Source organism: Agelaius phoeniceus, chromosome 16 (assembly GCF_051311805.1).
Source record: "Agelaius phoeniceus isolate bAgePho1 chromosome 16, bAgePho1.hap1, whole genome shotgun sequence".
NCBI lineage: Eukaryota > Metazoa > Chordata > Aves > Passeriformes > Icteridae > Agelaius > Agelaius phoeniceus.
The window spans coordinates 5,469,732-5,496,134 of record NC_135280.1 but is presented as its reverse complement, the minus strand read 5'-3'; the positions used below and the strand labels follow the sequence as shown (position 1 = coordinate 5,496,134).

The 26,403-nt window shown below is 38.1% G+C and overlaps 2 protein-coding genes and 1 long non-coding RNA gene across 5 annotated transcripts in view; 2 read left to right on the top strand and 1 right to left on the bottom strand.

Annotated features, from left to right (window-relative positions):
- Positions 1-26,403, bottom strand: part of CHLSN (cholesin) — a 120,293-nt gene that overhangs the window by 85,953 nt on the left and 7,937 nt on the right. The gene's annotated exons all lie outside the window — the stretch shown is intronic.
- On the top strand, positions 1,679-11,129 carry LOC129127054 (uncharacterized). The gene is made up of 2 exons (XR_013184503.1): positions 1,679-1,968; positions 7,866-11,129. It is a non-coding gene; the product is annotated as an uncharacterized LOC129127054 (long non-coding RNA).
- On the top strand, positions 15,505-20,664 carry GPER1 (G protein-coupled estrogen receptor 1). Its single transcript, XM_054643397.2, has 3 exons — positions 15,505-15,681; positions 16,227-16,372; positions 17,714-20,664. The coding sequence occupies exon 3, from the start codon at positions 18,143-18,145 to the stop codon at positions 19,214-19,216; it is 1,074 nt and encodes a 357-aa protein (XP_054499372.1). The 5' UTR covers positions 15,505-15,681; positions 16,227-16,372; positions 17,714-18,142; the 3' UTR covers positions 19,217-20,664.

The following is a 26,403-nucleotide window of genomic DNA, read 5'->3' as shown; positions in this document are numbered from 1 at the left end:
GGCCCTCAGCCAATAAATAATTTTAGTTCCCCCCCAGCCTCCCCCCAGCAGAGCCCAGGGTTATCAATAATGGGCCTATTCAAAGCACTTCAGTGGAAAGTACAGCAAAAAAATCATGTTGAAGCTGTTCAGCATTGCCTTGAGTGCACAAGTGATCCATTCTGGAAGTTAAAAAGTTAAGTTGATGATCAAAACCTTCCTGAAATTTTTCAGCAATTTCAAAAACAATCTTTTCACTATGCCTACATAGTTTGCTGCGCTCTCTGCACAGCCCTGAGTCCTAGAAAGAATAAGGTGACACTTGAAATTTGCATCTTTACTGAAAAACCAACAGAAAAATAAAAGAATCATCTGATTTGCATGGAATGACAATGCATCAATGCATATTTTTTCTTTACCATTCTCAACTATAAGAATTAATTGTCAGAATGAGCCTGGATGAGGGAACAGCTCACAGGGAAATTTACATACACAACACCTGCACTACACTGCCCCTTTGCCCAAGGTTTTCTGTAACAGTTTGGAGGAACTACTGTAAATAAAAGGGAAACAATAAACAACTTACCTACTCCAACAGACTGCTACACATGATGATCAAAACCAAAGGCTCTGTGTGAATTACAGTATTCTGAATAAAGCTCATTGGAAATCAGATTTCACAGAGCCCCTGAACTACTGAAGAACTGCTTGAGAGAATAGTTGCCTCATAAAAAATGTGAACCTTCAACCTGAAACGTTTCTGAGCTACTGCTGGAACCCAAGACCCTCCATCCAGTCTACCTCTAATCTCGAGGAAGTATCTGGAGCAGTAGTGCTAACCTTCAGCTCAAAATGTAGACCAAGTGCTAAAATATCTTCTCCAGGTAATCCACAACTCTGATTTTGAAATTCAGACTCATACACATTTGTCTCATCTCACTTGTTTCAAGTGTTTTGGCAGGTTCCATGTGTTTTACAATGAGCCTTGTTAAAGTGCAACAAGTGGGAAGCCAAGAAACCAGAGTGCTGATGAACTGGTCACAAACTACCCTCTCAACCCACAAAAGCCACTGCAGGTTACTGAAAGTTTACAACAGAAATGCCCTTCCCCATGAGCTGGTATAGGAAAACATGAAGCTACTCATACATCCCAGCCAGACAGGCGGCACTAAAAAAAACCATGAGCCAACCCTTTCTGCTTATTTATATCTGAGGTTTTAAGAACACTATTCAACACAGCCACTGACTGATGCTGAGCCAGACCCAAAACATCCTTCATACTCCAAGTCTTGTCTTTTAACACCTCATGGTCATTGCAGAGCATCTGGAAAAATAATTTATTGCATGTACACAGTAACAGGAGTATTCCAAGAGTCAGAGCCCTTGGAAAAATAGAAATACACCTATTTTAAGCAGGGATCTTAAGGTATGACGTGCCTTGCTTTGTGTGGAGATTTTGTTGTATTAAGCAAAGGGCGTGGTGTGGTTTTTATTGCACAGGCTTTTCCTTTTCTAGACCTCTAGCACTTCACACAGCGCACGGGGAAAAAATGCAATTGCAAAGGCTGGCCAGTGAGCGTAGGATTACTTCATGAACAGGAGAAAAAAATCCACTGGATGGCCTCACATACTTAGAAATGGCAGGGACAAACACTACTTTTCTGTTCTAAAATATCTCATTGCAGAGGAGAATCTGAACTTTAAAGTCACATGATGATGAAACCATAGGTTTGCTAAACATGCAACGTTTATGGTTTGAATGACTTCAGCCAAGTTCCTGTTTCCCCTACAGAACTGCAGTTTTTAGTCAGCAAGCGCCTGGATTCTTCACCGTGATGTACAGCAGCTGAAGAAGTTACTGTAATATACACACTCTGCTTTCTACAGAAATAGAAAGGGCTATAAGCTCCAAACAATAATTGTGTTTCATCTGCCATTTCTCAGTGAAAGGCTCAGCCTGTTGTTTCTGTGGAACAATTCCTCGAAAAGGTAAGTGCTTTATATTACTTTAAATATGCAATGTTTTATTCAAGAGGCTCAAACAGTGAAGCTAAGGTTGCTAGTTTTAAATTGAAAGTTGTTAGTTTTCCCTTTTTTAGCAACATTTGAACTACACAAAGTAAAATACTGTATCTGGGAGAGGTCCTACAAAAGCAGAAATGTATAATGAGGCTGAAATTTGTGATAAAACTGAGCATTAAGTAGAGAAAATGTGAAGACTGTTTTCCAGTAAGTACTTCACTCCCGTTGAACCAATGGGAGGTGGATGATGAAATACTGTCCAGTTGTGTGGACAAACGACTCCAACCATTGCCTAAAACCAGTCTTTTAAAGGATGGACATTGTCAGATGATCTTAACCCCACTACAGGCATTGTATAGGACAGGAAACAGTTCGGGGATTATGTTTAAGTCACTGTTAGCTCCTTTATATTCTAGAAAAGTAAAAACAAAAGCTTTCGGTTTCTAAGGAACTGCTACTTTTCCACAAGTTAAGGGTAGGATTTCTTCAGTCTTTACGACTTCAAATACTTGCCCAAGAGCAGGAACTGAGCTCTTAGAAGAAAGATGAACATAGTATTTTATATTTTGGTCTCATATACTGCAAGCTGCCCCTCATCTTTTAACTTGGCAGACATAATGTGAACAGAAAAGACATCTCCTCTCCCCACATCACGTGTTATCTAAAGTCACTGCAGGACATCCCTACCAACAGCAGAGCTTCACCAGCAATGTTATGTGTGTTGCTTTATGACTGGAGGAAAGAATATTTTCCTTCTAAAGGCTGGTGACAGAGTGCAGAAAGACTGCCCTACCAAACCTTTTATAGAGGAAGAGTTCTGGCTGCCAGGGAGAAACTCCCCTGCCTTAGGAGCTCTTCCTTCTAGACTTTAAATAAACACAAGTCTCCTTGAAACCTCCCCTTTTGCAAAAGTTAAACATTGAAGTGGGGATGGAGAACCCAAACTCAGTGGAATCTTAGGGACTAGGTCCCCTCAGCACTGAAAGTCCTTTCACAACTTGCTATTTTTAAACCGTTTTTTGAACACTGTGCTCACTGTGTTGGAAGTGAAGGGGAATGTATTCACTGTGCTTCAGAAAGTGAAAATCAAACATATTTGCTTTAACTGCTGAATTATAGGGAGGAAAAAGGGATGGAAAGAGAAAAAAAAAAAAAAAAAAAACAAGAAAAAGTGAGGCCACATGACATTAAGGAGGGATTTGTGACATGACTGATAGCAAATTAAAGTAAGAGGGACCTGAGATAAAGGGACAAAATACTGGAGCATGACAACACAGAGATAAACCAAGCAGCATATTGCAAGTTTTCCTCAGTAACGAATCACAAAACAAACAGAAATAGACCTGGCTTCTGCCATAGTTACCGTGACTAAATGGAAATTAAAAAGTCAGTTTATGTCATAGTATGTTGCAAGAGAGAAAAAAAAATCATTTGGGTCTTGAGGTGTTTGCACTGTAAGCTGACAGATTCCAGTAAAGAGTTGAGGACTTGTCTGCTGTTGTCTCACCCTCCACCCACACCACAGCAGAACATAAACATTACGTGCATTTTGAGGAAAAAAAAAAAGAATGTCTCTGCAGTAAATCCAAGAACCAGACAAGAACTGAGGGAATATGAGATCTTCTCACAGCAGAGGAAAATGACATAATAAATCCCCTGTATTTTTTTATGATGGAAACTCTAAGTATTTTGAAAAAAAAAATGTGGCCAGCTGTATGAATATTCTGAAATAAAACATCATGTGAGAAATAAGCCACCCTCTGCTGCTCCCATGGAACATATATTTTATTATAAATTAAATTAGTACTACCAGTAGTCTGAAAAAAAATTACAAACATTAATACTACTACAGCAGAAGTAGTGAGCTCCTTCATCCCATTGTTATTCTAAGCATGAACTTGATGCTCTGGGAATGTTTTAAAAGGGGAAAGATAATTTCTAAGAGCTGCTTTACATGATAGATGAGCACCTTACAGTCACAGGAATCTCTAAAGCTTCTCATAGTGATGTAAACAAACAAACAAACAAAAAAACCAGAGAGGTTGTGCCATCTGGGACTGTTCCAATTCCATCAGTTGCAGAGGCTGCAGGGGAGTCAGGCTGTTCTGGTGGGGCCCAACTGAAAACCCTAATGCAGCCACTTCACGAGGTGCTGAACAATGCATCTTGGAAAGTGGTATGTACCCTCAGATTTCACTGGAATCATTATGAAGAGACAAAATAATAAAAAGAAAAAAAATCAGATTGTCAGGAAGTCAGAAATGTACAGGTGACCCTTTTAGAGGGAATGCAGGTGGGATTCAGCTTGTAGGAAGAACTGGCCATGTCTGCCTGTCCCCCCTGCACAGGAGCCTTTCCTACCTGAGCTCCAAATTGCCATTTGCTCTTTTTAATAGAGAGACACCAGAACCAAATATGAAAAGAGTCCCTGACATTATCACTGTGATTCTTTTAAGCTTCTAGGAATAATTTAAGGGGGAAAGTTAATAACTACAGCATTGACTTTAATCTTATTTGCCAAACTAAAAATATTTCAGAATTGGCTACAAACTGCTAGGAGATATTTCTTCTTCTGTAATAAACAGTTTATTGAATTCAAAAAAAGATTTATACTCACACTGACTAGCCACAGCAAAGCTGCAAACAGCTTGCTCTTTTGGTAAAATTTTGTTTGTGTGGGAATCCCAAGGTGATTGCCTTTAAAACAGCACAGCTAAAAATTTTTCCTTAGCTCAGTATTCTGATATATATCACTGATTATAATTATAAATATTTAGTTGCACTGTTATTTCCCCAAAGTGAGCATATTAATTCTAGTCTAAAGAGATACCTTTTGTTCAGTTTAAACCCTTCCTCAGATGAGGTAATTTACAAGACATACACTTAGGTGAACATAATAATATTTAGATGGAGAGGAAGCATCAATGTTCATTATTTCACAATAATGTTATGTCTGTGGTTGCAACTGAAACTGTTTCAGTCACCCGTCCTGACAGCAAATGACAGCAAAACACATCCTCAGCCTCTGCTTAACACTGCTGGGCTGTCATAACACACCACAATGTGCAAGCAGGTGGCTACAGGAAGAGAAACCAAGGTGCTGCACTTGCTTGCACAGTAAGCTGCAGTTACTGGAATATGCTGCATTAAGCCTTACTTTGTTTTAAATGCCCAAAGAGTATTTAAATAAAATTAAAAATACATTGCTATGGTCATAATTGAACCCAGCATCAGTACCAAGGCCAGGTCCTGAGCACATTTATCCAAGTTTTGGTATCTTTTTTCCCCCCTGTAATATGACATTAAGGCCATATGATTTCCTGTGAAACCCCAAACTATGGCCTTTGTTTCCTCTGCAATGATGTTACCAAAAAAGTTGAATGTTGCTAAATTATTCTGAGGTTCTCTGCAAAGACAGTGAGCACAGTTAGGTGGCCCATAGAAGTTGTTGAGAAGATAATGGAGATGTTCACAGTACCAGAACTGAATTCTTCCATTCAGCCCTGCAAAAGGCCTGATGGAATTTGCAGGTAACACCAGAGGCTCTGGTGGAACAGCTCTAAATGTAAATATTTCCTGACCTTGAATCTACACTGTGGGATGATAACAGACTTTCTCAGATGCTGAAGTGGCCAGTCCTTCACCAGATTAAGCTTCAAATCTCTCTCCTAACAAAAGATCAAAATTTGGCTTACATTTTCCTTCATCCTTGAGACTCTTCCCAATTATTAAGGAAGACATGAACTGCAAAAGTTAAAGTTTCACACACAAGAATTTCTCATATTTAATAAACTATTTTTAAGCTTCAAAATTATGTTGACTCTTAACTTGCTTCAGAGACTTGTGCCTTTTTTGCCCATCAGTTCTTTCCTACATGATGCACCCCAGCTCAGAGGCTGGCACAGTCTGACCAGCCAACCTGCAAGACCACCTGTAACACAAAACATCTTCCCTGGGTGCTCCAGTCCTTCCTGTAGTGCAATCTCTCAGAAAATAACTTTTTCTACAAAGGAAGAAACTCTGTCTTTAAAAAGGAACAAAGAACACTGCTAAATCAAAACATAACTCCACGCTTTTCTATAAATGAAATTATAATTATATAAGATTACATACACATTTAATCAAAGCCACTTTGATAAGTCAACTTTTCTAATTAAAACCAGTATTAGAATTCCAATTTTGAGGAGAGATTAGAAACATCAGAAATGTGAAGTAGTGTCAGAGGTAACAACCATAAATTAACTGTCAAACAGTATTAAGACACTGATTTATCTATAATGAGCACTGCTTAAAAACATTAATGCATCTCTATGAATTTTTACCAATTTAACATTACTTTCATTTTAAGAGTTAACATCACTAGAATCCCCCTATGGAAAAGGCATTATGCACAACTAAGTATGCAGTTTCTTGCCACTGTGACTTATAGAAACTTCTGCAGGGAGAACTCCATGGTCCTGTCTTTGCCTGCTTGTTCAGACCAGCTTTAGGTAAAACAGATCAAAGCAAAAACACCAAAGTCTAACACAAAATTGGAATATTTGTGAATAAAAAATATTTTTTTTCCCCAGAAAACACTCTATACAGCAAAAATGCCTATTTGTTTAACTTTCTCCAGTGCTGAGGAACATCTTTAATCAGACGTTCCAAATTAGTGAGGAATAGTGGGTTCATTATCTCATGTTTAAATATATTTAATCTTTGCAACTAAAAAAGGTATGTTATTTTCTGTATCAATCAGTACAAGGTGCACAGAAATTGCCTCTTAGAAGTTGAGCTAATTATGCTTTTAGGTGATCTGGAAAATGCATATATCCATATCCATTACAGTTTTTCACAAGTACATACGATGTTCTCATAAAAGCTTTTTGGCTTAAAAGAAAAGGAGCCACCAAGCATTTATACAGTAACAAAATCATTGTATCAACATATCACAGAGTCATTACAGCTAACAGCCTAACCATATTACTCTCAAAATTCCCTATTTCCAGGAATTTATAATGCAGCTGTAACAAATGGCCCTCGCTAAAACTTTATCAACAGGCTTATAATGCACCAGTAATTGTTTTCTCAAAGTTGAGCATGCAGAAAAGCATTATTTTTTGCTGTTTTATGCAACAGCTACATCTAAGAAATGACAGCGTTATTAATGTATACAGATATTTTGGCATAAAAGCAGTTTGTTCCTAACACTTCTTAAACACACTCATTAATTTTGTACAGGCTCCTCAGCACAGACTGCAGCTATGAAAGGCTTTTTTTCAGAACAGAAAGGAAGCAGAACTAAAACAAAGAAAGGAATGTGGCTCATGCCTCATATTGTGATTATCTTTGCATTTTCCTCAGTATGTGGTGTGAGACTGCAGCTGGGTTCAAATGATACAAAATTCCCACCCTTGTGACAGGACAGTGGAGCTTTTTGTGGCTGGAGCTGCTGCCCACACACTGGACTGCCCTGCAAACTGCCTTGGCCTTTTTTGGCGAGATGGGGAGGAAAAGCAGCTCCACCTAAACTAAAAAGAGCCAGCTCCTTCCTCACCCACTGAACAGCCAATATTCCATATATTCCACAGGCAACATGAGTGGGCTGGATCCTGGCTGTCCACAAAGCTGAGCTGTAACAAGTGAGGAAAAGCAGGGAGTGGTAAGAGCAAAAACCACATCAAAAATAAAAAGGCAGATTTCTCTGGTTAAAAATAATTTCAAGCTAACTTGGGTAATAACACAGGAGCGTAAAATCCACCAAGAAATTACTGCATTTAGTCTGAACAAATGGTTCATACACCTGACTGCACATAATATATTCAATGCAAAAACAGGCATTAAAACTGTAATTTAAAACTTGTTTCACCTTCCTTTTCCAGTTCAGTTTCAAACACCGTTGAACAGAAAATAAGCACAGTGTGGAAAGCAGGATGACTTCTCACAACATGACGTGGATCAGCTACCCAAGCAAGAGCCAGATTTTCAATTCCCCAGAAGAAATTGAAGCTGTCATAACTTCTCAAAACATCATATCCAGAGTTATGCACTGTTACATTGCCCTTTTTGTACCCACTGGATTAATAGCTGGCATATGTATTTTGATAATTTTCATAAAGAATCATTTGCAGAACAAAAGAGTAAGCTTGGACTTACTTCTACACTTCCTATACTTCACCCTCAGTAATATCATAATGATTTTTTTCTCCTTTACTGTCATCAGCAGACCTGACTATTTAACAGCAACCCACCTTGCCTGTAGCGTACTGTCATTTTTTTTCAACTTTGGTTATTTCAATTCTCAGTATGTTTTCATTTTGACACTTTTCACACTATTACTGGAGAGATTTCTACCATCAACTGCTCTCTGCAAAGCCACCCAAAGACCCATCTTGTGTGTTGGGCTTGTATTCTCATGCACCTTCTGTTTGTCCCTGACAGAGGCAGTGCTGGTTGGCGCTGATAATTACCACCTGGAAGTGCACTGCCAGTTGGATCCATTATTTGCATGGCCTGAATATGAGATTGTTAAATTCATCTTTGGGTTTGGAATCCCGTCATTACTCCAGATCCTCTGTTTTACTGTTCTGTGGGCTAAAGAAGCACCAGCAGGAGCTCCATCCTTGCAGCAGCACATCCGCACCTACGCCGCCGTGTACACGATCAGCGCGACAATGTTTGTCTGCCGCCTGTTTTATAACGTCCTGATTCTCTTCAGGACAGCACTGAAACTGCAGAGGAGCATTGGAACAACAAAGAATGAGCTTGTGATGAACATTGCAGAAATAGTGCTGTTCTGTGAGAGCTGTGCTAGTTTGGTAGTTATACTATTTCTTCATAAACCGTGCAACGCTGAAGTATTTAAAGTCATCGAGAGGTGCCGAAGGAAAACCCCTGCCAACAATCACCTTGAAATACCAGAATCAGCCCCAGCCATTCAAAGTGGGTCTCAGTAATACCTGCTCTTCTAAACAACTGTCAATGCACTTTGCTTTTTAGCTTGTGGGTTTTGTTTTGGTTTTTTACTTCTTAAAAAAAAGGGCAATTGTTCCTTCTTTAGAACTCAAACTTGGCCTATCTTACAGATAGCAGTACTGGAAGAAAAAAGATGGTCAGTTCTAGTACTCACAGTGGAATCTGTAAGAAAACTTCCAGGGTCTGGGGCTGTTTGGGTTTTTTTTCATATATACATGTATATTTAAATAATCTACTTCTCTGCAAGCCATTGCTTCAAAGTCAGGTGGAAAGATGAGTACTGTTGCCATAGAACTGTGCTTCTGCAATATCAATGCCCTAGCAGAGCTGCAAACAAAAATGTGGCAGGAAGCAACTTTGAATAAAGGTCAAAATCTCTAGTCAGAGCATTTTCTCAGGTGTGCTTCCTCCTTTGACTTCTTACCCTTCAAACTATGTATTTCTATAACACTGGTATATATAATTTTAGTGGCAGCAGCAGTGAAGTTTTTGTCTGAATTCCTGTGCCAAAAAAAAAAAAAAGAAAGAAATCAAATTAACAGAAACATGGGTCTATAAAGGAAAGCTTTGGGTCCTTTGTGAGGCACTGAACTGGAAAGATCAATAGGATGGCTAATTAAAACTTTGTGCAAGAATGAAAGCTTTTTGTTAATGTACTCTCAGCTTCTACTTTGCATTTAGACTTACAGCAATGATTGACTTAAGCCATTCCTGATGAGTTCATTCAGAAGTACAAAGTCATTGGAAGAGCCACATTTTCAGTAATACACAAAGTGAAAAACAGAGAAAAGCCAGCTCAGAACAGCAGAACTGAGGTGTATTTTTAATAAGGCAAACAAAACCCGAGCCCCAGTTCCTAACTGGAATCAAGGCTCTGCTAGAGACAAGCATTGTACATTAAGATGACAGTTGATGGGTAAATGGTGCAAAAAGAGGAAAAAATCTGAATTAGAACAAAACAGTTGTGGTGCAGGAGTTTGGATGAAGCCCTGCAGGATCAGTAGCTGATGCAGGCTGAGATGTAGGTGCAAAGCTGTAAATGCTTGCTTTGAGCACACTATTACTGCCACCAAATCTGGCCAGGAGCCACCTTAGGCATTTGGCTTCGGCTTCATCTTCTGTTAAAAAAGTGGAGAGAACGGAAACAGGAAAAGCACAGAATTGTACTAAAACTCGGATAATGACGTAGACTCAGATGGCAAAGTTACAAAAATACAGCACTGTGATGAGAAAGTAACTTGAAGAGTTCTGAGAAAAGCTATTTTGATGCTTCAATCTGTGCCTTTGTATGAAATTCAGGTGCTAATAGAACTGAGGGGTTTTTTGCAGTTATATCCTTTGAAAGATCTTCCTGATGGGATCTTCCAGATTCGTGTGGGGAGCTGGTGTAAATCAGCATGGGCTGCCTAAGAGAGAACAGCAGGAACTGATTGATCAAGATGAACATCTTCCACAAGCCAAGAGCCAAGTGCAGAAATGGAAGAACAATAATCATGCAGAATACAGATCAAGTATCTAGAGATATGGATCTAATCTTGGACATCCAAATCCTGACAAGTATGGACCATGACTGCATCACATGCAAATAAAGGGCAATATGTAATCCGACTATGATTGTAAGGACCAACATTTCCACAAGATGTAAAAATCAGCTGGTAAGATGTCTGCATTACATTGTGTCAGCCTGTTCCCCTGTTCAATTTTGTTCTGCTGCCAGCACGAACAGATGGATAATTAAAGAACTCTACATATAAACAGATCATTATAGAACGTGGTCAGAAAGGAAGTAGGCAGATAAGAATCATCTCTTTGAACACAAGAGCCAATTTCATACTTGTGAAAGGAATTCTCAGATGGCATCAGAGGTTTTGTTTTGCACCTGAGAAGAGGGAGATTAAACAACACAGACCAAAGATCAGCCTTGCAGAAAGAAGTCTGAAGAGATGAGTTGTAGGAGCTGTACATCACTGAAAAAGCTCACAGACTGAGTGAAAGAATATTTCAGAAGATGCAAGCTGTTTATCCCAGCTCAGAAAGTCAGTTTCAGCTCCACTGTGGATGAGGAGGATATTTTGTAGTATGGGAATGATGTGCAAATGTTTCTACCTTACTTACAGCTTCCATACATTTTATATTTAAGGATAAAAGAATAAATATTGTGTTGTTTCTGAGTTGCTTTGAAAGGTGCCTAAAAGAAAATTGAGTCAGTAAAAGCTGGCTGGGACCTGGAAAGTGATGTGAGTGAATGCCAGTAACACACCTGTGAGGAGCCACAGGGTTGGGCAGGGCACACAGGTGCTTCATGATGCTCTCAGCAGGGTGCACAGCCAGAGCAGAGCCATACCCAAGTGTCACAGAGAAAAAAACCTGTAGGGAGCTACTGTCAGATGTAGGATCTGAGAGTGAGCCCACCTTGGCAGAGTGAACAACTGTGTGTGAGTCTGTGAGCAGTCCTGGGGAAAGCTCCTGGCAGCCATCTGTGAGATGTGAGTATGTGTACTCTGATCTCCTCCCTGGCCACGTGGAAAAAACCTGAGTATTTTCTGGATGGCTGGTTATATTGCCATGAAGAAATCTCTCTGTACAGTGAAAAGACTTTGCAACTGAATATGAGAAAACAAAGGTAAGCAGGAGGAAAGAGGTTGAAAAATGCAAAACAGTAACTCAAATAGTTCAGAGTATAAATTTCAGCAATACATAAATGTTTTCATAGAATTAGTCCTGATAAAGTCAGAGCTTACATTAAAGTTTAGGGCAATGAACATGTGGTCCTAGAGAAAATCTATTTGCATCCAGCTAGAATATGAAAGCAAACACCCCTATGTGCAACAGGGAAGGAACACAAACAGTTTCCCAAAATCCTTCTAATACAGATATGAGGGAGAAAAAAAACAGCTTTAGCTAAGATTAAAAGTAATATTTTTAAATAATTAATAATCTAAAGAGTATTTTTAAGAACAAAATAAAATCTCTATGCTCTGAGATTTTTTTCTCTTATGCAACCAGCAGCTCAGTTGAACCCTCACTTCTCCCAGGCTTCACCCAGTTGTGAACAGTATGTTCCAGAAGAAACACAGCATATATTTTTATAGGCAGGCTGTCAAAATTAACTGAAGGGATCTACTGGAAAGTTCAAAGGAGAATATTTTACTTCTGTCTTGGTAATATTTGTATCTTTCCATGACTTTGGTCTTCATTTGAAAAAAACACTGTTCAGTAGACAAAGAGAAATTATCAGGCTGCTGAAATTAAATCTTGGATTTCTGAGCTGGTAACATGTTTTGGAAAAGAACTCAGGACTCATCATTACTGAACCAGCTGGCTCAAACTTGATCTGATCCCATTGCAAACGACATTTGAGCTAGAGACTGAACGTGCACATTGAATAACAACTCGAGCTGCTACATCCCTACATGTATTTCTAAGCCTGCCCTTAGTTACATTCTAATATTAAACTAACAGACACTGAGAGGGCTTCAGTATTCTTTATCTTGATTTTGAGGTAGCTGCAGAAAACTCAAGCAATTCAGCCAAAGTATTCTGTATAATGTGTCCACCATGTATGTTGCACAACAGATAAATTCACTAATGGATAGAATGAAAGAGTGCATTTCACTTCCATGGTACAAAGCGCCCGGCAAAGGACTGCCACACTCAGCTTCTAAAATAAAAATCATTGATGTTTTGCAAAAATCTTTTAAAACAGCATTTGAATAGAGCCTGAAGTCCTATGATGAGGCTTTGAGCACTCTGGTTTAGTGGAAGATGTCCCTGCTCATGGCAGAGGGCTTGGATCTAGATGATCTTTAAGTTCCTTTCCAACCCAAACCATTCTAGGATTCTGTGATCTTTCACTAGACAACATTTTGTGGCCCCATTTAGTGGAATTTTTAGATTATCCCTTAAGAGTTTTGCAATATATGCTTTAAGAAAAATAAAAAGGCTTTACCAGAATAGTTTGAATGGGTTTGAATGGGTGTAGTCCCCGCAAAAGGAAAAGGCTGAACTTTTAAAAATTATTTTTAGTAAGAAAAATGCATTCTCAGAATTACTGGCAACTGGAAAGCCTAAATACACAAAATACACTCCATCCAAGCTTTCTGAAGGCACAGAAACAATTAATTCTAGCTCAAACTAAGTTTGATTATTTGCAAGAAAGATTATTTGCTACTGAGGCTGGACAGGATAAGTATGAGGGTGCTCTAGAGCAGGGTAATGGATGCTGATTTCATTCAGAGGTTGAAAAAGGTGAGAGAGGACTTGGACATCAGTCTACCTGGAAAATCTCAGGAACAGTACCACAGCACCTGTATTTCCTCTAGAGATAGTTCCAGAAGAGATTCTCTTCTGGAGAATCACAAATTTTATTTCTTTTGAAATGGTTTCATTACAGTGCAAGCATTCCAATACAATTTTAATTTCTGCTTCCTTCCCCTTCCATGCAATACAGTGCCTTACTCTTCAGCTTTCTATACCCTTGCCCTGATCTAATTTCTCCAGGACTCAACAGCTTCATACCCAAAACACTTCCACACTTCTGACAGAATCCAAGAGTCTCTTGCATCTCAGAGGGTTTATCCAGCTGGAGAGGCTGCCACAGAGTGCTGGCACAAGAGCTGGGATGCATCTCAATGCTGCTGTCTCCCATACTCACACCTCCCACCTTCTTTCTCCTCAGCTGCCACCTTCAGCAGCACAGTAACAGGCACATATGTTGAAGTCTGCTAAATTACACAGAATAACTTCTATTATACCCCAGATTAAGCCTCTTGGTGCACTGAAGTACATCACAACTGCACCAGTGCTTCTGAAAGACTCTCTGGTGTTAGACATGTTTACTGAGACATCTACAGAGCTTTACACACTGACTGCTATCTAAAAACAAACCAGGAAAATTCTAAAGGCTGGATTACTGAGGTCTGACATTATACAAATGCTACTGCACCAGTTGCTTTCACAGATTTTCTCAGCAACATCACAGGAAGGTGAAACAGGTGGAGCTTTAAGACTCAACACTGTCACAACTGTGACCAGGGATCATTAAGGCAGTCACTGCAAAGTCCTGGGGAATACTGACAGGGAAAGAGGAAAAGTACAATGTTCAGCAGCTGCTATACTTTGAAGTATTTTATGGAATATGGAAATTACAAACAGTGAGCTTAAGATAGATTAATCAGTAACAATAATTTGACTGCATAAACAAGGGTCTGAAAATGCTGGGATCTGTTTTAGGAAACAGGATTCAGAGGATTCACACAATCATCTCACAAAGTATTTAGAGAAATACAGAACCCATTAATTACAATATAATAATATACAAAATTACTATAGTACTAAAAATGACCTCTCATGCTTCACAGTTCTTCACAGCACAGAAAACAGCTACTTCATAGGTCGTTTGAAAGAGAATTTCCTCACAGCTCTGGATGTACAGCAAAATGACAAATTTCTTACCATGAATTCAAACAAGAAAATTATCATTCAGAATTATACATTTTATCTAGCTGATATTCACAGCTAGACAAGCAAGGACAGACAGACCAGCTGATTATCAAATCCAGGCCCCCATAATAACAAACAACGGACACCCAGAAGTGAACGTTACACATGAAGAAAAGTAAAAAATCCTTCAGGCCCTTGCAAGATCAGTGGAAGCTCTGAAGGACAGAACTAAGTACAGCAGAACCACATGATCAACAATCAACAATAAAGACTCTTTTTAATCCTGTTCTTTCATGACAGCAAAAAATTAAGACCTTCAAAGCTGGTATCACAAGATTTTTCCAACATTTACAATATTCCAGTCCTACAATGCAATCATATTTGTACACATCTCAAAGCAAAAACACTTTAGGCTCTGTCCTTATCACCCTGTATTAAAACACTCCATTCCACACACAATGGAAATCTTCTGTTCAAAATAATTTTACCAGCACCAATCTGCGCAAACATTCTAAATAATAACTTTTGATCTAAATAATAACTGATTCCAAAACTATTTACCAAGAGCCATCATGAAAGAACATCTTTAAAAACTGTTTTAATAGCACTGCCAAAATCCTCTATTCCTAGGCACAGTGTGTTGCAGAAAAACCAGCAAATAATGTATTTGCCTCAATGAAGGCAGAGGGCTTCTGCTCCCAAACCCACTCACGTAAAGAATCTCTGCTTCACTTTCCTACAGACAGGTCCTTTGTAACCTAAAGATATTTGACCACTGTAATCAGTGTCATACATCCACCATTATAATGACATGTTAATTGCTTACTCCACACCTCTGAAACTGTCACACTGTCTTCCTGAAGTCCTAAATGCTGAGATCCCATTCACCTCATTCCAGCAGCAGCAGAATGCTGCAGCAAAGCCACTCAGGGCACTGAACGTTCAGGTGTCAGATCAATATAACCACAGAAAACAACTGCCACAAATAAAATATTGCTCTTTTATGAGGGAGCTTTGACTTTCTTCCCATTCTAAGAATTCTGGCCACCAGTAGGTGGTGTTACTTGAAACGTCAAGTAGGTTTTTTTACCCCCTGCAGACGAAATGCAAAACTCCACCTGCAACACTGGTGTTTAATGCAAAACTGAGGCTCCTCATTCTCTGTAGGGTAAGCTTATTGCCTCCATGTGATTTTGAGCTGAGCAATTCTAAGAAATAAGAGAATGACAACATATACCTGAACATTTAAATACAAACAGGCAAAATGGGATCGACTTGAAGGTAGGAAAACTGAAATTTATCTTCTCCATTTAGCAAATGACCCTTCTCAGATGCTTGATGCCTTCAATCCATTATTTCCCTTTAGACTGCCCAGAGGCTTTTAAAAACCACCACAAATAACAGAAATAATTGCTTTATATCTATGTAAAATATGCTTCATTGCAATCTGCAAATAAATCTCTTAATTATTGTTCAGCTGAGCTCTAGGTTTGAACGGACTATAAAACTTAAAAAAACACCAGAGGCAGAAAGGAGGGTGCAATTAGGCAAAATAAAACTGACAAATACAAGAGAAAGATGTTTGAGTAGTTCGAGTAGAAACGAAACCAGCAGAAACAGGGTTAATTCTAGCCTTATAAGGCTCTTCAGCAGCACTTCAACTGCACACAAATTAGAACAACCCTGGGAATCTATAAAGCTTGTTTTATTGCCAAGGACATGCAGCAAGATCTGCATTTTGCTCTTGTAAACTCTCTATTTAATAAGTTTTAAAGCAGAGTAAGACTTTTATATGATTTTTGTTTTTACTGCTGAATCATCAACAGGTGGCACCCACTGCAGCTCTGCACACCTAAAAGCAAGTTTTTACCGAGAGGACAGTGGAAGTTGGCACATCCATTACGTGTGCACCCAGCAAGGAGCAGCCTGCTGCTGTCTGCAGGAAAACCAGCTCGGGAGAAATGGAATTAAGGTAAAATAAAGTGTTTCACAGTACATAGTTACCTGTAATGCTTTTAATTGCTTGGCTTTTGGCAGCCTTTCAGATGTAATTAAAATCTGACCACCTACGGACCTTTTAAAATCAATTGTTCAGGCTGTTAACTTATCATTTATTGTATTTAAATCTGTTTTACTGCCTTGTTCACAAATAAAAGGCTGTTACATAAAGACAACAGTTAATGTCTGACTTCATAGCTGCTTGAAACAAACACTGAACCTTGTCGTGAGCGTAATTTCATATGGATATTTTAGCATGAAGATTTACACTATTAAAATGGTTCAAAACACAGCAACAGGTACTGGGAACTTATACCTGTTTAATTAAAAATCGAAGCTCTGGAACCTGTATCTTTATTTAAGTATCTGTAGCTATTTCTGATTACTGGAATACATTGAAGCAAACGCAGAGCTGTATTTCTGACTAAAACTATTCTAACCCTCCTACTCCACCAGTGGTCTGCTCTTTCCTCCCCCAGATTACACCCTGGCAGGATTTAAGTCATCAAAATGTGGAAATGTGCATGAATTTTACTAGCGAACAATTTTTAAAATATATTTTCATGGAAATAAAATTCAGTGGTTTGACAGTAAGATGCAGATTTAAGCAATTTAAAATATTTAAAACTTAGCACAAAATAACTTGGTTTGTTATTTCCTTGCTGTTTTATTTGTTTGGGGCGTTTTTTGCTTGGCTCTTTCTTTTTTTAAATAAACTTCTAGCAATGCTTCAAGTGCATAACATTCAACATTTAGAAGTAAACAAATCTGATAACTGGTTATTTTCCATTACTACACGGAAGTCAGTGAAACTTAATAAATCACAACAGAAGACAAACTGAGTATAATAATGTTGGTGTATATCAATATGCTGCTTGTATTACCTTCATTTCTAAAATTTGCCTTTCCCTCCCACTGAAAGCAGCAGGAACCAACTGCTTTTCATCTCTGTTGCCTTCTCAGCCACAGACTCTGCTATTTATTACCCTTACAAGCTGACAAAATAAATATCTATGTATCTATATTTAAAAATACAGTTTTCCTAGATTAGGCTAAAGTCACTCATTTGATTTCTCTGTATTTCTTCATTTTTTAATACTGAAACCCTGACGGGCACACACAATTTTAACAGACTTGCCCTCATGATGGTATTTTGATCTAGAACAAATTTAAATTCTTTTAAGTGAACCTTTGCATTTATAGTAGAACATGATGTTTTCCACAACCTCGGCTGTGATTTAAGTTAGCAGAAGCTAATGGCACATGGAACAGTGCTGGAATATGAGATTAATTGTTTTCCATTTGCAAATTGCAGGTCCAAGGATGTTCATTGATTATTAAAAGAAAACAAATGGAGCTAGAATTCCACTGCCTTCCAACTTGCATGAAGAAACATTGCTGCTGAAAAGCTTTTATTAAAGAGACCCAGTACCACCATGGTAAAAAGATTCCTACATGATCTTAAGGCATACAGGAACTGCAAATTCTCTTATTTAAAATGTATATAGCATCCTGTAAAACAAATTAAGAATTCACTATCTGTAGTATTACATTTCAGTCAGTTTTAAGTCTAATTAATCTGACTTTTAAAGCATTTTCATTTCCTATACAAAAGTCTGTATCATTTTCAATTCCAACCAAAAATGCTTACTAAGAATTCAGTTGAAACCAACCAAAAATCTGATTTTTTTGGTATTGCCATCAAACTTTGAGTACTAATATCTTTTCTGCAGATATTCTAACCATGGAAACTTATTCTGCCTCAGTATCACCTGTTATATGTAACAGCACAACTTTTAACCTGAATGGATCCCATTTGTGTAACGAAAGCATATCCTCTAGATTAGCTGATAAATCAGAACACCAACAATATGTTATTGGCCTTTTCTTATCATGCCTTTACACAATATTCCTTTTTCCTATTGGTTTTGTGGGAAACATTCTGATACTGGTGGTCAACATTAGCTTTCGGGAAAAAATGACAATCCCAGACCTTTACTTCATAAACCTGGCAGTGGCTGATCTCATTCTAGTGGCCGATTCTCTCATTGAGGTGTTTAATCTTGACGAGAAATATTACGATATCACCATCATCTGTACCTTTATGTCTTTGTTCCTTCAGATCAACATGTATAGCAGCATTTTCTTTCTGACATGGATGAGTTTTGACAGATACCTAGCCCTGGCCAAGGTAATGAGGTCCAACTTATTTCGCACTATGCAGCACGCTAGACTGAGCTGTGGGCTCATATGGATGGCATCCATTTCGGCAGCTCTAGTCCCATTTACAGCCGTGCACTTACAGCACACCGGAGAGGTCTATTTCTGTTTTGCAGATGTAAAAGAAATCCAGTGGCTAGAGATAACCCTGGGGTTTATTATCCCCTTTGTGATCATCGGTCTTTGTTACTCATTAATTGTTCGAGTCCTTATAAAAGCACACAAGCACAGGAGTCTCCGGCTGCGGCGACAGAAGGCTTTGCGCATGATTTTTGTTGTTGTCCTGGTTTTCTTTATCTGCTGGCTCCCTGAAAACGTCTTCATTAGCGTCCAACTTCTCCAGAGGAAAAGCGAGCCCGTCTCTTCAAACAGCCCATCCTTCAGGCATGATTATCCTTTAACAGGACATATTGTGAACCTAGCAGCTTTTTCTAATAGCTGCTTGAACCCCTTAATTTACAGCTTTCTGGGGGAAACCTTCAGAGACAAACTGCGACTGTACATTGAACAGAAAACAAAAATGTCAACATTGCATCGCTTCTGTCAGGCTGCCTTAACGTCTGTCATTCCTGACAGTAATGAGCAATCAGAAGTCTGATTTAGTATCATTGTGTAGAACATATGACTGTGAAGTTGTGCAAATAGTGAACAAAATGCTTGCTACTAACAGAAAAGAAGTGCATATGTGTGTGTGTATATATATATATTGTATCGCTCTATTGAGTATTGAAGGTTTATATTCAAAATGTTTTTATGACAAGACTTTAATGTAGAAGAATATGTTTTAGTCAGATTTATATTTAATTATGAACAGGATTATTAAAAGCTGAGCACTGAAGAAGCTTTATTTTGCATTATACATATATGAATGACGATATAAGAGAAAATTTTATCAACTTAGGAAGACTCTAGATGTAATCTGATTATCAGAGATGATACTTTGCTGGTGTATATAAGGTACTTCCACTTAAATAATGAAGCTGCCATAACAGTGAGGAAAAATCATTACAACATATTGATGTGGAGATGCAGAAAACATTGATTTTTTTTCACCCAAACATGTTAAGATGAATGACTTTGCTTACAAGAACTACTTGGTACTATCGTCACTGTATTCTAGCATGTCTTCCATGATTAAGTTTTTGATCTTAATATAATCAAGCACAGTGATGAGTTTTTGTCTCCTAAATGTAATCTACTGTTTACATCAGTACTTGATCAAAACCAAAATCATCTGTAACTATAGTGCTCATCTCAAAGACCTTCACAGAAGCAAAATGTAGTGCTTCATTCTCTTTTAAGGATTGACCCTGATGATCTCTCTCAGAACAAACATAATTGGCATTTTTGTCAAAAATGCCAGTGCACCAACATTATTCACACCTGCCTTCAGATTTGAGTGCACATTGCACAAAGTCTCTTCACATTCCACAACAAAATGCTGGTTTTTAAGGAAGTGTCACTTTCTGCAAAAGACATTGTAGATATTGTGTAGATATTGCTTATGAAAGTGACAGAAACCTCCAATTTCAGGAAGGAAGACCAAATGTAATGGAGTGGGATTATCAGATCTGAACTTCATGCACACCCATCCCACCTCCAGAAAGCCCCAGCCTTTCGAGACTGTAAAGATGCATTTTAGATGCTTTGATCATTTGAAGATTATACTAAGCAAACAAATGATAGCACCACTTACTGGAAAACAGTAGTGTTTCTTTCCTTCTAGCAAATAATTGGGTTGTAAATCTGATTGATGTTTAGCACAGGTTACTCCTGGACTTGTTCAGAGGAAGCTATAAAGTTCCTAGAGATTAGTGTGCAAGATCATTGAAATATCACTTGCTGCATCTCTCAAGTGAACAAACTCATTTCACTTCTGTGCTTGACTGAAGCACCAGAACTCAGCAGAATAAGATGTTCTGTCCTATTTTCAAATGTCATATATTAATTAATTAGCACAATAACAGATTTTAAAGGATTTTTAAATGTAGACCTTTAAAACAATGACTAAAGCTACTAAAGCAATAAAGAAAACAGTGAAAATGATGATTCCACTCATATTTCTCATGAAATATCTTGAGCTTCTCAGTGGAAGTTTTGGCCACAAAAGACTTGACCTATAAACAGAAAGGCCACAAGACGATGATGGCTGAATTTGAAATAGATAGCTGGATATTCCTGCAGCTCCAACAGGAACAGCACTGTGGAGTCTGAGGCAACTGCAGATTATTTCCAAGTGATTGCTAATCACAGTCTAACGAAAAAAGTGTTTAGTTCCATCCTCTCTGCACAACACCAAGCAGATCTCTCAAGAAAGATGCAAGCATAGAACAAGTTGCTAAAATACAGTTAAGTCATCTCCCACCACTGTGCTGCACGACACACAGCCCTTCTCCCTCAGTACTTTTAGCCACAATTCCTCAGGTCCTATGGACTGCCAACAGACATTAACCACACCATTAAAGATGGCTATTTCAGACAACAGCCAGCTGAAGGAAGAGATAATTGTTTTGGCAATGCAATTCTGAGAAGACAGACACATCTTGAACTTAGAGATTTATTAGGTTTGTGCAACCCCGACACTTGCCATGAATAAAGAACTTCGGGGTTGCAGGAATACACTTTCCCAATCGTAGTTGTTGCTTATTTTGGTTTTTTAGGAATAAGATCCTTTCCCCTTCTGCCTCCTTCCAATACAAGTCTATGGTACAAGCCTTTCTGCTACCCCTGCAGAACACAAATCAAGAAAGTCTTTGTGCAGAAGCTTATAATAATAAACAAATAGCAATAGCAAATGCCTGCTCATGCATATTCTAAAGCAGTTTGTTTCTAAGTGATCTTATTCAGTGATTTACAGTGAAATCTAGGAAAGACCAGATTACTATAGCATTAAGAAAACAATATTTACTCAACCCGAAACAACCTGTTGCATGTTTAAAACTAAATTACAAACCTAAAGTACCTGATGGGTTCCCTACTGCTGATATTTTGGGACAGGCTTATGAACTGTGCCTGAAATTACTAAATTTAAACATATTTCTTACTTTATATGCAAAGCACTCTCCCAGCTGAAAAAACTGCACACTTATTCCCAAAGCTTTTTTTTTTTTAAACAGTAACTCTGTGCAAAGTAATATTTACAGAAATGTCATACAACTTCCATGTGTTTATGTACACAACATGCTTTCTGCAAACCAGCATCTTGCAATAACTCGTGACTATGGCTTATCCATGCACGAAAAGGATCTCAGCTTGATGTGCCTTTTTTTTTAAATTTCAAAGAACATAATCACCAGTAAATAAAACCTCTTCTAGAGTGTAGAGGAAAAAGGGAATAGGAGCAAGAATTGCTATACAACTCCTTCACTTTTTTATCTCTGGTCTCTCAAATTGTTTCATTGCTGAGTTGAAGGAAAACATTCCATATGCCTTTCTAAAAGACTGGACTGATGACAACTATGAGATTTAAAAACCTGTTTATCACAGCTGTTTACAATCTTTGCTGCAATACTCAATATAAAGTTTCCAGACATGAAAAGTCTAGTATTAGGAAAAGCTCACAGAAAAGAGGAGAGAGGGAATAATCAAAAAATCCCTGAAACCATTAACTGCTTTTGAAAATAGTACTTTAGCACAAGACTGCCTTGAATGCACAGGGTATAACTTAATATCTAGAAACAAAATAAATGCAAACAGCACAAACTAGCACCAGTCTGAACCTGATGCAACTGAAAGCTTTCCTTAGCTGTGTAAAAAGATATGAGAAAAAGAATTATGTGAGACCTCTTTAACATGTTAAGGAGATGCTGTAACTTTGCATTCTTTTGACAGTTTTGGGAGATACACTAAATACCAACTGTGCAGACACAACATCCACCTCTCAAAAATGCAGTGTCTGTCAGTCTAAAGATAAAGCTTGATTCATTTATGAAGAGCATTACAGCATGGGAGGGCATGTGACAGAGAATTTGAATCAATGAGTCAGGCGATCCCACATTCTGTGCAAGGCTTTGACATAAGATGGGCAAGATGCAACAAAAGTCACCTCTCCCTTCAAAAACTTGAAAAGAAATTGAGCACAAAGTTTTACAAGAAAACGCCTGTAAAATTTCAGACTAAGTATCTGTGTTTCAAACAAAATTCACTGCCTGTACAGTGCAGGCTCTAATCTTTTTTCCAGCCATCAAGTTGTGTTAGAGTATAACTGAATTTTTTCCCGTGTAAGGATTTTGCTGTATTCTCTCAGCTGTTTATTAAGACTGCAAAAGGGAAAAGGTTGTCTGGACAATTTTAAATGGTTAGGATTGTCACATAAAAAATGTGTTAAAGAGTGGTTTACCGTAAGTAAAAGCATGTCAAGTTCAACCCTGATTATCATTAATTCCATTGGAACTTGTTTCTGCATAACTAAAAACAAGTGAGTGTATGAAGAAATAGGTTTGAATTTTAATAGCTACTTATGAAGGTGAAGCAATGAATTAATTTGATTTTGGTTGAAAACAACGAAGATAAGGCTTGATTTGAATTTAAGGGACAGTGTCTATCCTTCCCTTTCACCCTAAGTCTTACCTTACCCATTCAGACCATCAGACAAACATTGAAAGTTTTCACCACAGAAGAGCATGGGGTCAAATTAATTGTTTATTTGTTCTTTTTTATGGTAAAACAGGAACAACATGTGATGGGGAACAAGTCATTTTTAAAACATGCACACAGAACACCTTTCCCCTATACCCTTAAGCTCTGCTGTCAGGGAGGTTGTGGTACACGCCCTGTGCTGTTTCAGAGACACCAGATATGAAAATCTGAACACCCTCCAGTCATATTTATAATTTAGGTGTTCTTTCTTCAACAGTATTGTCCAAACTATTTATTCCACAGTGACTTTTATTACAATAAACTTTTAACCCTTGGGTTTGGGCTTCCTTTTGGATTTCCATCACACAGCAGCATGGCACAGGCAGGAGCTAAGAAAAAACAGCTGCATATTGAGCCACCCAAGGTGCCAACACAGGAGCAATGCCCTCTGAAGACTGGGCAGGATCCGCTCTACTTTCAACTCCCTTTCTTACATGCTACTTCATTTCTTTTACAGAAGTCCACTAAATGCCATTACAAAATATAAAGATGATTGTCTGAGTCTCACACAGTCACCTGTGATTTAGGATGGCTTTTGAAACTGTTCAACCCCCACAATAAAAACCATTTTCAAGTTTCCAACCTGTTTTCTCACATTGCTTAAACAGTCTGCTACAGGTATACACAAGACATTTCAAAGTTCTAAATTAAACTACTGAGCTGTTCACTACCAAAAAGTAAAACCCTATCTTCTCAAAATAAATATTTAATGCAGCAGGGTGAGCCTTTCCAAAGCAGCAGCTTTGCTTACAAGTCCCAGTTCACTTGACCTGCAAGCAAAATCACTCAAGAGGTTTAAGACCTTTTCAAATTGCATTCACTGTGTTTTCTGGAAGGACTTTAAAAAAAACCACGGGGAGAAAAAAAGACATAGTAGAGAAACAGGAAAATTATTAGGATATTGTTAAATTATCCTTAGAATTGGAGTTAAGGCGATTTTTACAGAAAGAGCTCAGTGGCAGAATTGCCTAATAGTGCTGGAGATAGATTTGTTTTCTGCCTCAGCAGCAGAAATGTTTCCTTTCCCAGGCATTCCCTCAATAGAAACAGTAATATAATGGCAAATAAGATTTTCTTCCTTTCATTCTCTCTCCATTCAGAACTACAAAAGAGAAATAGCCCGTACCTGACTACAGAAACCTTTTAACTCTTGTGCTCCAGAGTAAAGAGCACACAGCAAACTGAGAAGCAAACCAAGGAAACAGCTCACTTAAACAATTGATACCATTCCAAATATCCACCTGACAACTGAGTATCAAGGTGGGAAGAAGAGACAGAGAGTGATGTGTGGGGGAAACTCAATTTATAAACTAGCTTGGCTTCCAAAGCCAGAATAATTACTTCTGATATTACAAGCTCATTCTCTACTAGAGTGAGAAACATGACATGCTATTTTCTTATGCTAATTAAAGCTGCCTGCTGATGGGTGACACTGTTGGGGTGTTGTGGGATCAAAAGCCCAGGCTTGCTGGCAGAGGTGCTGCTGGAACTGACACAGAACCCAAACATCCATTGAGCATCCTCAGCCCAAAACAAGGAGTGCATGAGGACCCATGGAAAACTGACCCTGCTGATTTGTGCTCTCCTTGACTCTCACTGCGTGAGACTTTCTGGACCTTGGCCAGAGATTTTATTCCAAAACCTATCAGATCATGACAGTTGCCTGCTCCTACTCTAAGCTCAAACTAGATCATGACTTAATCTAGACAAATGTAAAGAAGACAGCCATAGTTTAAGCAAAGTATGGTAAATTTTACAATTTAAAAAAACCCTACTTCACAAGTTTATTAAAAGATGTCTTTGAAGTAAAAGCTTGAAAACCACAGAACATGGGATTTTCATAATAAAATAGGAAAAACTTTCTATTCGAAAGGTAATTTGAAAAAAGAATCAGCCAGTGAGGTGCATGAGAGCTCCTAAGTCCACAAGAAGCCCATGACCAATTTCAATGACCTCTGTATTACAGCTCAGTACAACAGTTCTGTAAGCAATTAGTTATTTTTCAAGTGGGTAAGGATTAATAACTCTCCTTTAGGACTCAGTCCACAGTGTAAAGGTAGGATGGAATGACAGTAACTAAAAGCATGCATTTTCCACAGATACTTTAGATTTTCTCTTCTCTTTACATAACCACTCTGCTCCTTTCTAAGCAAAGCAGCTCTAAGCCCTCAGTACATTCTCTGAACAGCTTTGACATCTTTCAAACTCTGAGATGGTAGGAAGAGCTGTCTGCCCTTATGGACATGCTATTTGCAATAGCCTGCTTTACAGATGCAAATTATTAAGATAATGCTGAGAAATGTAATAAAACACTGGTTGATGATCTTCTGTTTGATGTCCTACAGAACTCCTGTGGGATTCAATTAGAAATAGGTAAATGCATTCAAAGACAGAGTCTGGTTTCCTTGTCAAATACCTTCATGCTTGTACCCTCAATATTTCAGGCAGGTTCTAAAAGTCAAAAGATTAATTTTCTGTTCTAATTACTTGTTGGATGTAACAGACAAGCATTTTCCAAGTATTTATTAATCTGTGTAGCTTTGATCTAATACCCAAGAGCCATTTTATCTATGCTGTAATTTATTAACATACATAAATATACACTGATCTTCCATGTGGTTCACAATATTGCATCTAAACACAGAAGGCATTTTGAATGAGAAAACATCTCATTTCTCATTCATACTACAGAAGCAACCATCATCCCCCCTTTTATCTGCACCAAAACATTGGGTATTTTTGATTTTTGAATCTATTTCATCAACACACAAAAAGTCATATTTTATAAAATTCATTATACCAGACTCCCACACTGTTTAAACAAGCAGCAACATTTCATCAAGAACAGGACTGCTTTTTAGAATAAGCATATTTTAAATATCCAAATCTGTGCCATTTTAGGTTTTTTGAGCCAATTAACATTAACAAAACAGTAGTAAGAGCAATAAAGAGGAAGTGACAAACCCACAAGAATCAGGCCTGAATTAATACATTATGCTATACACACTTCCTAGTTTCAAGCCCTGTCAAGAATAATTGCCTTTGAATGCCCATTTCTCTGTTCTTTATCCTGTATCAGAATGCAGCAAACACCCTGTCAAGCTTACAAGTTAATTTCTTGCCAAGTGAATGCATTTTGCAAATTCA

Excerpts from the sequence above, each read along its gene's own strand:
- GPER1 (XM_054643397.2), top strand. The coding sequence starts at position 18,143 with ATGGAAACTTATTCTGCCTCAGTATCACCTGTTATATGTAACAGCACA.